Below are 14,971 nucleotides of genomic sequence, written 5' to 3'. Positions count from 1 at the left end.
CCCTGATGTACATATCTCCTCTTTTCATTAGCAAAACTTCTCAATTGTCATGTAGACAAAGGAAAGGGCAGGAAAATCACTGGTCATATGTGTTTATGCAAACTATGTTGAATATAATGACTAGCTCACATTTTAGACAGTTAATGGACAATGTGAAAGGATGGACGTCCCTCCCAATGAATGAGCTACTCCCAGCAGCCCACATCAAACCTTATTGGCGGAGTATATATATGTGTCCATTATTCCCCCCCCCCCCCCGCAACGGCCAGACCGGCCATGGGAATGATGATTACTTGTTTGTAACCGAATGAGATTATTTGCAGTTCTAACGTCACATTTATTTGGTAAGAACATGAACATGACTTAAAAATAATTAAAAAAATGTCTTAAATAAGTTAAAATACCTAAAATTTATTACTTATTGTTCTAAAACTTAAAAACAAATCATCGTATATGATGGTCTATGAATTTGTTTTTTTCCATACAATTACTACGGTTATAGTTTTATGTTATGTTTCGATATGTGCTATTTCGGATTGTGTGATGTTTTCGGATGTTTTCAATTCACATGTAAATGTTTAAAATAATATAATTCTTCCGGTCACATAGCTATAATGTTTTGTAGTAATCTTTATTCCTCCATGTACATGTTTTACAATGATTGTAAGAATATAAGGGCTGTAGTATTTACCAATTGCTTTAAATGTATTAAGGCAAAGCTGTTGGTACAGTATCAAGGCGAATTAGGGACCATACAGACCATGGACCACATTTTTCCCCAAATGATATTTCCAATCTTAGACAAATAAGGTCAATATCTAGGTCACAAGGTCAAATCAAACAAATAACTTTGTAACAATCTAGAAGTCACATTTGCATGCCTATAGGAATTGGGGGGGGGGGGGGGGGAGGGGCATTAAGAATTGCACTTGTCAGTCAATGTCCTAAAGCTTGTAATGTATTTTAACTCATCTTTAACTACAGGTTAGATCTTGCACAAACTTTCACAGCTGGATGATGTAAAGATTATTGTAAAGAACTGATTTTGGGCTTTATATATAAGATTTTTGGCAGAATAATGGCCCGTACAGGGCTTGCACTAAGTGGCGTACGGCCGTATATTATGCCCGATAATTGTTTCCATACGCCAATAACAAAACCCCATGATGTCCACTGTACTTCCTAAAAATTGGTCATATGCCGAAAATAGCAACCCATGACGTAAGCTGTCGATTAAAAGTAATGCTTCAATCAACACCGTATACATCGTCAGAAACATCGATCTGAATACACAGATAACACCCTTACCAGTACATGACTGGAGCATATTAAATCAACACATTTTGTACAAACAAGCCCCAAGGGCATTGTTTGTTATCAGATCACTAATTAGCCTTTTTGTTGCAGACAATAGTAAGATGCTGTGAAAGATTATCTCTGAGGTCACGCTTGGTTAGGCACAATCACACTCGATTGTAATCAAAATCAGCACTGTACATTTTTTTAACTTCTGAATTCTTTGGTTATGATTTTGTTTGAAAAATAGTGAATTTTAATTCAAACTACCAAAAATTAAATTAATCATCTTTTTTTTAATGCGAATATGCGGTTATTTTTTATTCCAAAACAAAGTTTTAAAAAATACAGCATGGTAAAACATATTTGTGTTGTATTTGATTTATGAGCTTTAAAACGCTGTCTGTCCTAAATCAAGACGAATTGTAACATGAAAAGGGCAGATAGTTGTTTTTTCAACAAATATAAGGTTTGTTTGGAAGGAGGATATATCACTCTGCAAGTAAAGCGTAATTTTGATATTGTCATCTATTTCTGCGACCCAACGAAACTGTCAACAATGTTAAAATTAATAAATGAGTTGACATAAAGTGTTAAATAAATAAATGCTATTAATAACAATAATAATTTAACATTTTAATCAACATAATGGTGTTAATGCTACTTCATGGTGAAATTTATTAATGTTTGTTTAGACTTCAAATGTGTCAATATAAATTATTGTTATAATTAATAATATTGTGGATAAAACCCCTGGTACCTGAAAGATAAACATGCATTTCAATCATGATATATGTCATGAAATATCAACCCCCCCCCACCGGAAAGAAATATGATATCTACATATCTCAAATGCGTGTCATAGGATGCTACATGTAGCTCAAGTCAGTTATGAAATTGGCTATTTTTTCTTCCTTAGCGCCATTTTAGTCTATGTCTGTATTATTATGCATTGAGCAATTCATTGTGAGAAAAGAAAAATTCATTCCTTGTTGTATGATATATCTAGTTACTTTCACAGATGTACAGTTACCCAAAATGGATGGGAAGAGTTAGTGATCATTTACACAGTTGACATTCCATTAACATCACCATTTAAGTTGTTTGGACTTCCAACATTTCTGATTGGGACTTCCATAAGTAAAGGGCAAGAAGTCAGGACTTCCAAAATTTATTTCTTAGTGCAAGCCCTGCCCGTTGAAGTTTCTCAAACATGAAATGTATATAGGCCCCTAAAGCTTGTGTTTTTAAGTTCTCTGAAATTACTGGAAGGATTTGTCTCAAGTTTTTACAGATGAATTAACATAATGTTTAGATGATTTACTATACCATTTCAATAAAAATGCACCTATGGCAGGGGATACACTGTGACAGCTTATTGTTTAAGTTGCTTATTTGTCACTTGAACAGTAACAATCAAAACTGATGGCTGCAATGTGTTATGACGAACAACTTTCCACCATCATTATGATCCTTGGGGCAATGTGGGCAATATGATAAAAAAAAGCTATATATATTGTGGACCAGAGACATACAAGATGTGCTAATTAGAGAATGAAAAATGACAGTTTTCTGTTGTTTTTGTCTGCAGGTTTCACATTTGATATTCACAATGAGTGAATCAAAACGAAAGAGACCCAAATCCTACTACAAAAAGTGTGCAGGGGGAGGCAAAAAGTTCAAGGCTGTGAATGATTTAGATGCTGGCATGAAAGGCTTCCTGGTCACGTGCAACAAGTATGAGCGGGAGACTGTGAGAGAGATGTATAACATCCTCAATGAGTATGCAGACACCCTGTATGGACCAGAGGTTGGTGGTGGGCTGTCACGTTTATTATGATGCAGGGAGGGGTTATGTATACAAGTCTGCACAAAATTACTAGTGTATAAGTATTTGGAGCAAAGTACTACTACATTTATCAAGCAATTGAATTAAAATTTAAAAAAATTCATTACCATGAAATGTAGATGTGAAAGACACATAAAGGGCACTGGTCTGTACATTACTGGTTTATGCGCCCTTGGAAAAAGTCATTATGCTAAGTAGCATTAAATGTCTGTGGAATAAACTTCTACACTTTTTCAAGCAATTAAATCCAAACTTCACATATATAATCTTCTTGAAGTGCAGATATGCCAAACTCTTCATCTCTAGTGATCCTAATACAGGCATTACTGCATTATTTGCCCTAGAATAAAGCTTGAAAAGCTGTGTAGGTGTATATGTCAAGTATTTTACAAAGCTATTGTTCTTATTTTAAGTGATGTATTTCTTCTAATGTTATTGCAGTGTATTGGTCTCTAAATTAATAAGCTAACTTTCTACAGAGTCTGTGCTTTTTTTCTCAGAATGAGGCTTAAATATATTTAAAGAAGAAAACAAAACACAATTAATAATTACAATAGTTACAAACAAACTTTCTGTTACAGACTGCCACAACAGAGAAGACAGATGACTCCGATGACAGTGGAGAGGAAGAGGAGGAGGACATTGAGAAAGCTCTGGAAAAGGAGAGGTCAGATATCCTGAAACTGGCCAAGACAGAGAGGCGATTTCAGAACACCAACACAAAGTTCAAGAACTTGATTTTCATCCGCACAGCATTGGAGGATCCATGTGGACTGGCACATCACATCTTCACTGACATGATGGCCACACATACACAGAAGGCCAGGTATGCACAGAGAATGATTCCTGTGGACTTAACTTGCAAGGCAAACATGAAAAACATTGAACCTGCAATGAAGGTTGTTTTGACACCTCATTTTCAAACAGCATTTGGTGTCGGACTAAGGTACACGTCTGTTTGTAAAATCAGGAACAATAACTCAATTCAGAGAATAGCAATTTTGCCTATGATTGGTAGATTAGTTAATGAGATGAATCCTCTTCATAGATTGTGTCATGATGACTCAGAACTAGTCGTGATTGTGGAATTTATTAGAAATATCTGTTGCTTGAGTGTGGTGAAGGATTTCTTTACATTTAGAAAATACAATTTTCATGAAGTTATTAAGACTGGAAAGTCAGAAACAGAAGGCAACAGAGATCAGTCTAAAAGTGGCAAAGAAAAGTCTGAAGTTATGAAGGAAAATTCAGTTGATGAGCTAAATGTCCCAGATGATGGAGATGGAAGAGAAGATATATCAGATGAAAAACCTGAATCTGAGCATAAAATTGGGGACACTGCAATCAGCAATTTAGTTGATGTGAATGATAAAACGGGTGATCCAGAGAGTCAACCAGTTGTTGTTGGTATTGATCGTAAAGATGTTGAAAATGATCGTCCTGCAATTGAACAGCAGCTACTTGATGGTAATAGTAATCCTGCAGTTGTAACGACAGAATCAGCTGACGCTGATGTTAGTTAGACTGGAACATTATCAGACAAGTGAATGAAAAACTACACATTTTGATTATAATAACTTGATAATGCATAATTTTGTTATTAAGTGCATTTTGGTTCACAAGATTTTGCTTAGAGAATACAGCATGAAGATATGTTTTTGTTTGAAAACATGTTGTTTATTGTTGAAGAAATAATGTTATCGGCGGAAACTACCTTTGCTATTGGTTAAGTAGTTCCCAATATTAAAATCCTTACAGATCTGGAATGATTGTTTGTGTGTAACTTTTTTTTTATATGAAATTCAGTGAAATTTTCTTCTAAAAGCTCATAATATTTTATGGTTAACAATAAAAATATGTCTTAGAAAATATACAATAATGACTTAAAAGTTATCTTTGTTATATTATAACACTATATATTATTATAATAGACCATCATCACCTGGTTTGTATAGGGGACAGGGATATGATAGAACTATCATAGTAACCACAAATAAGCGCAGAGGTTAAATCTATTAATTAGGAGGAAAGCTTTAAAGAGATTGTAACACTCGTATAAAAGAGAAATAAAAAATACAAATATTGTTAACAACAAACAAATAATTAGTTTTGCAAAAAAGCTAAGTACAAATATCAGGGTCAAAATCCTAAATCTAGCTCCGACAGTAGAGCGCTGGACTACAAATGCGAAGATTAGTTAGTATGTGCACTTAGTACTAATAAACCAGTGAACCCAGATAAGTATGAGTTGGTAAACTGACAAAATTTATCGTGTCACAAACTGGAAAAAATATTGCTTACTGGTAAATATTTAACCTCAGTACTGTTGGTTTGTGCATTTTACCTTGTATTAGTGAAATATAAAGAATCATTATGCCAACACTTTTTTGCTTGTCTACCTGTACTCAAGGAACAATATTATTAGAAACATCTCATAAGCAATGCAAACATTCCTTGTTATCCCCCGCCATAGGCGGAGGGATATTGTTTTGGCACTGTCCGTCTGTCTGTCTGTTCTGAGCCATATCTTGGAACTGCTTTGGTGGATTTCATTGAAACTTGGTATGAGTAAATATATTTTTAAGAGGATGATGCACGCCAAATGGCATTGTACACCATTTGTTAATAACGGAGTTATGGCCCTTTGTATCTTGAAAACATGCTTTTTAATATAAGCTTAGAGCTGTATCTCCATTAACACATGAGCAAGAGCCATGAAACTTGCCATAGTTCTCAATCATCTGGGGGTGCTTCACATTCAACACCCATAATCCTAGGGGCTAAGGTCAAGGTCACACATTGAGGTCAAAGGGTGTTGTCCATTCGTCCAGAAAAATGTTTATGTCCAGAAGCATATTGGCGGGGGATATCAATTCAACAAATTTGCTTGTTCTCTTTTCAATTGCTAAGCTTTATCACATTAGAAACCAAAGATTTTGTATTATCAGCTTATAAGAAACATCTCATTGTATGTTCGTGTTACAAACACTAATGGTTTAATTTCTAATAATCAAAACTCCAAATCATTGTGCATTGGCTGATGGAGATTTATTTCTTAAATAATGCATAATAAATCAACTGATCATCAGAATGTCAAAATATGTGCTGAACAGATTTTCAATCATCTTCAAGGGGCTGTCCAACGTTTTGGTAAATTGATAAAATTAAACAAAGTTGTTTCAGATTTGCAAATTTTCGTTTTTGTTATGATATTTTTGAGGAAAAAGTAATACTGACCATTTACCACGCTCTTAAATGTCAATTATATGCATCTTTTGACGATTTGAAAACCTGAACATTATAAAGCGTCGTGCGACGCGAAACGATTGAATAAATTGGAAAGTTCTGTTGTTGTCGTGGTATTTTGGGAAACTACGAGGATTGCTTATATAGGTAAAAAATACATCCGCTCTAAGCATGAACATAGATGGTCTAGGCGGGAGACTTTTTACTCCAGGACTCCAGTGGTTCGAGCCCTGTTGAGGGTTACTTTTTTCCTTTTTTTAAATTGTATTCTTGTTTTTTTTACTGTAGATTTTTAGGTCAAATTGTTAAATTAATCAATATAAAGCATTTAATGACATGCTTCAATACATGCAAAAATCTGTTGCACGGCCTATTTAATATGATTTACTTGACTTGATTCTTTAATTAGGAAGAGATTCTACAAGCTGCAAATAATCAGATGATTGGAATCTCTACACACTCCTCGAAACCTGATAGTTGCAATTAATGGACATTAATTATAATTTCAAATTTGCATTTTCCAGAGTTGTGTAAACTGTATTAATCATACAATATAATGCTTTTTGAACCTTCGCTGCTTAAGTTATTTACATGGTTTTGCCTACAACTTTTGATATCACAGAGAAACAAGAGCTGTGTTGTGAAACACAATTCCCCCTACTGCTTGTTGCCGCGCGGCAGCTATTGTAGAAACAAGGTTATATTTTGAATGTAAAGGGCACAGTGACCTTGACCTTTGAACTAGTGACCTCAAACCATGTTTGTAGACCTCAATGAGATGCATGGTAGACCTCAATGAGATGCATGCACATGTGAAGTTTAAAGAACATAGACCCAATTTTATGAGCAAGGTTAAAGTTTTGGGACAGAAACACACATACAATGACAAACGGACTAGGCAGAAAACAATATACCCCCTTATCATTCGATCTGGGGGCATAAAAACTTAACACCGTAAAACTTAAATGTCTGAATGTCAGTAATTCAATCTGTTTTTAAAAATACAAATGCAGTACATTTATCATCAGATTGGAAGATTTCCTCAGGGAAATGTCCTGGACTGACGGACCAAAAACAACAAACCAGTTAGACATGTTCACATTTATTAATAACTGTTTGCAATCTCTAATAGTTTATAATTAAATTAATACACATATACACATATATTAATCACAAACACTTCATTTTTGCTAAACCACAAATGTGAGGTGTTCTAGTGCAAATGAAATTTTGTAGGATGTTGTTCATGGGCAGCTGTATTTTTGTTATTAAGAATACTTTTGCAATCTGTTACCATTTAGTCAGAATACTTGTGCTGCTTTTAAAATTGTATTTAAAAATATTTGCTTTTTCAAAAAGGCTTTTCAATACCAGGTGCATAGCCATTGTCTAGTATACTTTGTCTTGCTTGGCATGATATAATGTACCATCAAATTCACAAGAACATTTACTTAGTATAAGTTAAGGAAGATAAAACGAGTTGTAATGTTTGTAAGGTGAAAATGTATCTGAGTTTACAGTTCAAGAATCCCAATCAAATTAACTATTGGTTTAAAATGTACACTGTGAAATGTGCTGGTAAAAACACAGAATGGGATTGTGACAAATGAACAACTAAAGTAATAAAACCTGTATAAAACTTATCAGTGTCATAAAAACACAAACTTAATTTTTAAGAGTTAAAAACTGTGAAATATGAAATGCATGATGGCTTAAATTCTTGCAGGTTTGTCACTTAAACACGGTAAGATTCTATGAAGGAACATATTCACAGAATGCAACATCATTGAAAGTATGAAGACATAAATAATGCACTAGAATTATCCATATATTGAAAATAATATGTTGGATCAAAACAGTGATCTTATTGAAAACATTAAAACAGTGCATGACTTATAGGATCCAGCAAGTGAAAGTTAAATTTCTTAAGATAAATTCCCTTTGTGACAGTCTTCAGAAACTTTTATGAGTCTGTGAATATGTTCCAACAAAAATTGCCTAGCACATTCCAGTATGGACACCTGCCAAAGCACTAGGTGGATGTAAGTCCCATCATCTGGCAACAGACAGTGTGTGATATAATGATGTATATACAATGATATGGTCTATTTACAATCACAGAATATTTAACATTAAAATACATACACAGTACACAATGGACACGAGTTAAAGTCCTAAATGCATAAACATGTGGTTGTCCTCTACAGAACATGTATTTCAGGCAAACCAACCAGTAATTGACATATAAACACACAATTAATGAGACACTGAGTAAAGTTGAGTTATGGCAAAATGTATATTTTATTGGCCTGCAATATTCAATTTCATTGGTCAAGTTATGAAATACAAAATGGTATGAAACACCCAGTTTGAGAGTTATACAAGCGTAGACTGAGAAATACTATTAGGCAATTAAACGCCAAAATGTAAATTTTGTACGATACCTAAGTGCATAATTCCTTGCTTTGTATGATGAAAATATGCTTAAAGATGTCATGATCCAGTGTAATGACACAATGACTTAGATGGTGTAGGGATTATATATAAAATATTACAAAAGGAGAGAATAATAACACACGTTCACCTACAGGCACAATTTCACATTCAATCTACTGGCATTTTGGTCAAATGTTAATCAATGGATACTTAATTAAATGTGAAAGACAAATACAAATACACACACAAATGGTACAGACAGTGAAATAGGATCAATTTGATTTTTTGCCAAACCAAACCAAACATGTCTCTCATATGTGTCAAAAATGTGAAAGACTCTAGGTCTGTCAGTAAGTGCACTTGATGCAGGCATATACATCATACAAAAATATTTACTCTTCATTCATCAAATAAATTATGTACAAATCAGTCAATACATATACTCAAACTTATGCTAAACTATTTACAAACAAAATCTGGTCACATTTCACAATAAATAAATAAAACATTTTCACTACAATTTAAACAAAGTGATTTGTATTAATACAAAACTATGAACTATGAAATCAATCTCACTAGTTTTTTTCCCCTGAAAATGCTGGTAATATCCAATATTTCATAAAAAATACAATCTCTCAAAGACAAATAATAAAGCACCATGCTTGTCACTCTATATTGACTGTTATGGTAAATATCACATCTTTTTAAACTAAACACTAAATCTTAAGTGTAATTGTTCAGTTTTTAGAACAGGGTTTCAATTTGAGTATGAATTATGTGCCTGTTTTAACCAACAAATTGAATTGGATAACTTGGATGACATTTCTGGACTTCAAAAATTGTTTACATTTGTACATAGTAAAAATGTTCTTTACAAAGTATTAACATGTATACCATCATTTTAGCTCTCTTATTGAATATTAATCAATTAATAATTAGAAAAAAAATGTGCAAAGCACAGATTTTCTAATACATGTGTTTTCTTGGAAAAAAAAAAGAAAAAAACAGTATTTAAATCTGAAATCGTTTAACTTCTGCTGGATTAAGCTTAATTTATTATCTTTGCCATTGACATTTTTTCCCATTGGGACAGCCTCATGATTGGTTGCCAAGATTTGCTAAGCATGTGCTTGTTCTATAAATAATTTCGGGATTGAAATTATTATCCTTTATTGATTTGCTACTGAATTATTAGAATACACTTTCCACAAATCATTGACTCATTACATTTCTTAATCCTACAAATTAATCTTAAAAATACACATACAATTAAGTGTAGATTGCAGATTGACAATAATCACATATCCAGTAAAGAGTAAACATTACCTGCTTTTCATTGACAACCAGAAAACTCATGCTTGTCGTAATAATCATTAATATAAAAAACAGAAAATAAATTAAATCTCCTAACAATTGTAATACATCATCTTTTGTGCATTTCTAGACGGTTATTTGAAGCGGACAAATAACACTCCCAGACCAATGTAAGGGATGGACCAAGGAAAATAAGGCATAGTGCCCCCTATTGACAACAAAACTCATGAGATTTTACCTAAAAAATACTGATCTTAAATGTTTACTGAAGATTTGTTTACACAGTTCTCTGAATACATAGGGTAAGGTAAGGTTATGATCCTTTGCATGAACAAATGAGATAAATTAAAGGAATGAAGTAAGACATGTTGTCAGAAGTATGTTATCTGTATATTTAGGGAATTTACCAAGAGGAACTATAAAACACCTTTTCAAATGAGTGCATATTTAAATTAAGTGTATGTGTATCCATTTATAACAAATGCCAATAGGTAATAGCCATTCAATTAATAGTCCTGAAGATTTTATAATGCGCTGTTAACATATTGATTGATTGAGTAAACTTTGTTTTCATTATGTGCACTGGCTTTTTTAATGAGCACTAATAAAACATAAACCATGATTCTCAAACAGGAAGTGACGTGACGGATAACTGCTGAGTCTTGATGTGTCCCAGAATGCATCACAATTCTCCAATCATTCCACTGCAAACCCACATGTCTCCTCAACAGCACAAGTCAGTTTGGAATACAGTTTTTCGTAAGTCTCGTACGGTGGTATATCAATTCTGTTGAAACTAGAGAGACAAAAACAGTTTTATAAACAAAATAGCTGCAGAATAGAAATTCACATTTAAACCCAAATGTTCATCTTTCAGGACATTTCATAGGATGTCTTATGCACGCATTTGACATTTGTACCTTTCAAAAGGTAACATTTTGTAAAGAATTTCATAATAAACTTCAATCGAAAAGATTAAGATCCATGACAGAGTGGCCATATATTTGACTATCACATACCAGGTGTGTGCTTTTGGCAGGTTGTCGGTGCTGATTTCAACAAGATGAATGGTGAACAGTCGTGGACCAGCAGCGCCCGTTGAACCTGAAAACAACACAATTGTGAAAATCAGAATATATATGCATGACAATATTTGCACATGAAAACACTTTTTATAAAGGATAGAATGTTTTTAGTATGTAAAATGTTCATTTTAAACAAGATTCAAGTCATAAGCAATTTTAACAAATCAGCCTGTTTCTCATGGCAACATTCCCGCTTAAAACATATACTCTTTTTCTCATTCTGGATATTTGCAGATGACAAACATTGATCAAAATCTATAATATTTCTTCTTTTAGTTTTCTATTTTATTGATTAATCCAATCAATACATGTAAAATTGCAAGGCTACAACATAATTATGTGTTTAACATATAGGCATTAAATATTTGGTTAAATTTTTTAATTAAAAGGATATTTAGGATTTTTTAAAGGGGTGACAACAGACAAAATCTTTGCTTCATTTGTTCATTTCTGTTATTTTTTCATTCATATTTTTCCTTCCTATATAAGATTTATCTTTCCTTTTGATGCCGACATTAACAAATACTGATTGAAACACCTTATTCTAATTTAACAACTGTACCCTGTAATGCTTTAAATCCCTGCAGGGGTACCCGTGAGCTGCCAGTGACAAACTGCAGCAGACGTGCCCTCATCTCGTTGTCATAGCTCTCTGTGGCTTTCCAGAACCACTTGACGATGTTTGTGTCTGCCGTGCAGTGTTTTAATCGAGTGTGCATTTTCCAGTCGTTAAGGTCAATCTTGCCCAGGCCTCCAATCATCAACTGCAGAGCAACACCAGACATGGTCAGTCGGTGAACAAGGAATATACACTAGCCATGGTCAGTCAGTGAACAAGGAATATACACTAGCCATGGTAAGTAAGTGAACAAGGAATATACACTAGCCATGGTCAGTCCGTGAACAAGGAATATACACTAGCCATGGTCAGTAAGTAAACAAGGAATATACACTAGACATGGTCAGTCAGTGAACAAGGAATATACACTAGCCATGGTCAGTCAGTGAACAAGGAATATACACTAGCCATGGTCAGTAAGTGAACAAGGAATATACACTAGCCATGGTCAGTCGGTGAACAAGGAATATACACTAGCCATGGTCAGTAAGGGAACAAGGAATATACACTAGCCATGGTCAGTAAGTGAACAAGGAATATACACTAGCCATGGTCAGTAAGTGACCAAGGAATATACACTAGCCATGGTCAGTAAGTAAACAAGGAATATACACTAGACATGGTCAGTAAGTGAACAAGGAATATACACTAGACATGGTCAGTAAGTGAACAAGGAATATACACTAGCCATGGGCAGTAAGTGAACAAGGAATATAAACTAGACATGGTCAGTCAGTTAACTAGGAATATACACTAGCCATGGTCAGTAATTTAACAAGGAATATACACTAGGCATGGTCAGTAAGTGAACAAGGAATATACACTAGCCATGGTCAGTAAGTGAGCAAGGAATATACACTAGCCATGGTCAGTAAGTGAACAAGGAATATACACTAGACATGGTCAGTTAGTGAACAAGGAATATACACTAGCCATGGTCAGTAAGTGAACAAGGAATATACACTAGCCATGGTCAGTAAGTGAACAAGGAATATACACTAGCCATGGTCAGTAAGTGAACAAGGAATATACACTAGACATGGTCAGTAAGTGAACAAGGAATATACACTAGCCCTGGTCAGTAAGTGAACAAGGAATATACACTAGCCCTGGTCAGTAAGTGAACAAGGAATATACACTAGCCCTGGTCAGTAAGTGAACAAGGAATATACACTAGCCATGGTCAGTCAGTGAACAAGGAATATACACTAGCCATGGTCAGTCAGTGAACAAGGAATATACACTAGACATGGTCAGTCAGTGAACAATGAATATACACTAGCCATGGTCAGTAAGTGAACAAGGAATATACACTAGCCATGGTCAGTAAGTGAACAAGGAATATACACTAGCCATGGTCAGTAAGTGAACAAGGAATATACACTAGCCATGGTCAGTAAGTGAACAAGGAATATACACTATCCATGGTCAGTAAGTGAACAAGGAATATACACTAGCCATGGTCAGTAAGTGAACAAGGAATATACACTAGCCATGGTCAGTAAGTGAAAAAGGAATATACTCTAGCCATGGTCAGTAAGTGAAAAAGTAATATACACTAGCCATGGTCAGTAAGTGAACAAGGAATATACACTAGCCATGGTCAGTAAGAGAACAAGGAATATACACTAGCCATGGTCAGTAAGTGAACAAGGAATATACACTAGCCATGGTCAGTAAGCGAACAAGGAATATACACTAGACATGGTCAGTAAGTTAACAAGGAATATACACTAGCCATGGTCAGTAAGCGAACAAGGAATATACACTAGCCATGGTCAGTAAGCGAACAAGGAATACACACTAGCCATGGTCAGTAAGTGAACAAGGAATATACACTTGACATGGTCAGTAAGTGAACAAGGAATATACACTAGCCATGGTCAGTAAGTGAACAATGAATATACACTAGCCATGGTCAGTCAGTTGACAAGGAGTATACAAGAGCCATGGTCAGTAAGTGAACAAGGAATATACACTAGCCATGGTCAGTAAGTGAACAAGGAATATACACTAGCCATGGTCAGTCAGTGGACAAGGAGTACACAAGAGCCATGGTCAGTCAGTGAAGAAGGAAATTATACAACTGAAAATCTTCAGGACAACTCAATAGATACTGCTCATTGCAGGAACATAACTTAATTTTAAAATGAAATCTCAACAAAATACATTGTTATATCATGTTTAATATACAAATAAATATATTGAACATATTAATGTTCCAGTTTCTGATAACTTTGAATAAAAAGCCTTCAGCTTTTTCTGTATTTAAATATTTCAGTTCATGTTGTAAAAGATTCTGAAGGAATGCCTGTGGATAGAAAGAATTTAATTGCTTCAAAGTTTTATAACCATAATGTTTTATTTTCAGAAAAATCACTTCAGTGTTTACGATAGTTTTAAACAGCATAACAAATATTCAAATAATGCTCATTAAATCATGGATTATACATTCTTTACTCTTCACCGTTGTCACGGTGGCATTGAGGACAAGAAAGAATCTATGGAAATTAACTAAAACATCTGGAATGTTCCCTTACAGGCAGGATTATCAACATTAATAGTAAAATAACAGTGAATAAAGTAATAAAGTACACAAATGCATTTCACAGCTTAAATTTAATACCAAATAAAGAGGTTCTTAAAGTAAGAATAATCCCATGTTTACGATCCTCTCCATATCCATAAAATGATAATTTAAATTGAGTCTTGACATTTTACAGGAAGAATTTCGAAAGCAAACAAAAATAATCTGTATTATGATATTGGCATGTGATAATTTGTTTTACCATGTGGGCAAGGCGAATATTAGAAATAAAGTTTAGCGCAGAATACATTTCAGGAAAATGGAATTTCTACTCCTGACAATTCAGCTCTATTATTATCAGTATTTGATTTCCAGATTTGTACATAAAATGAAATACAACTGTGATATAAAAACAATATCGAAATTGTATGGTTTTAGATATATTACTCACCTCCAATTCTCTTTCATCAAATGGCCGTAGCAAGTGTTGTGGAATGATTTCATGAAAGCCTTTCTGCAGAGCTAAGAACTGTGCCTCTATACCTCTCATGAACACCCACTGAACATACAGTCTGAAGCAAACACACACACCATATTAA

General features: G+C 34.1%; 2 protein-coding genes and 1 long non-coding RNA gene across 7 annotated transcripts in view; 2 read left to right on the top strand and 1 right to left on the bottom strand.

Moving 5' to 3' along the window:
• Positions 1 to 241: 241 nt before the first annotated feature.
• On the top strand, positions 242 to 5,038 carry LOC127839293 (THUMP domain-containing protein 1-like). The gene is made up of 3 exons (XM_052367570.1): positions 242 to 344; positions 2,888 to 3,106; positions 3,727 to 5,038. The coding sequence occupies exons 2-3, from the start codon at positions 2,909 to 2,911 to the stop codon at positions 4,666 to 4,668; spliced, it is 1,140 nt and encodes a 379-aa protein (XP_052223530.1). The 5' UTR covers positions 242 to 344; positions 2,888 to 2,908; the 3' UTR covers positions 4,669 to 5,038.
• A 2,439-nt stretch (positions 5,039 to 7,477) lies between these two features.
• Positions 7,478 to 14,971, bottom strand: part of LOC127837934 (E3 ubiquitin-protein ligase SMURF2-like) — a 71,503-nt gene continuing 64,009 nt past the window's right edge. For all 3 annotated transcript variants that reach the window (XM_052365391.1, XM_052365392.1, XM_052365393.1), the window contains 4 exons: positions 14,824 to 14,944; positions 11,789 to 11,990; positions 11,161 to 11,245; positions 7,478 to 10,937 (listed from right to left, as the gene is read on the bottom strand). In XM_052365391.1, the coding sequence (XP_052221351.1) occupies positions 10,838 to 10,937; positions 11,161 to 11,245; positions 11,789 to 11,990; positions 14,824 to 14,944 (508 nt within the window). In that variant the 3' untranslated portion in view covers positions 7,478 to 10,837. The remainder of the gene's footprint in view (positions 10,938 to 11,160; positions 11,246 to 11,788; positions 11,991 to 14,823; positions 14,945 to 14,971) is intronic.
• On the top strand, positions 11,812 to 14,058 carry LOC127837938 (uncharacterized). 3 transcript variants are annotated; one of them, XR_008029547.1, is made up of 2 exons: positions 11,812 to 12,090; positions 13,002 to 14,058. It is a non-coding gene; the product is annotated as an uncharacterized LOC127837938 (long non-coding RNA). The 3 variants fall into 3 exon arrangements; XR_008029546.1 differs by having other exon boundaries at positions 12,267 to 14,058; XR_008029545.1 differs by having other exon boundaries at positions 12,197 to 14,058.

This window comes from Dreissena polymorpha, chromosome 7 (genome assembly GCF_020536995.1).
Source record: "Dreissena polymorpha isolate Duluth1 chromosome 7, UMN_Dpol_1.0, whole genome shotgun sequence".
In the NCBI taxonomy this organism is placed as follows: domain Eukaryota; kingdom Metazoa; phylum Mollusca; class Bivalvia; order Myida; family Dreissenidae; genus Dreissena; species Dreissena polymorpha.
The sequence above is the reverse complement of the archived record's forward strand: the minus strand, read 5'-3'. Positions and strand labels throughout refer to the sequence as shown.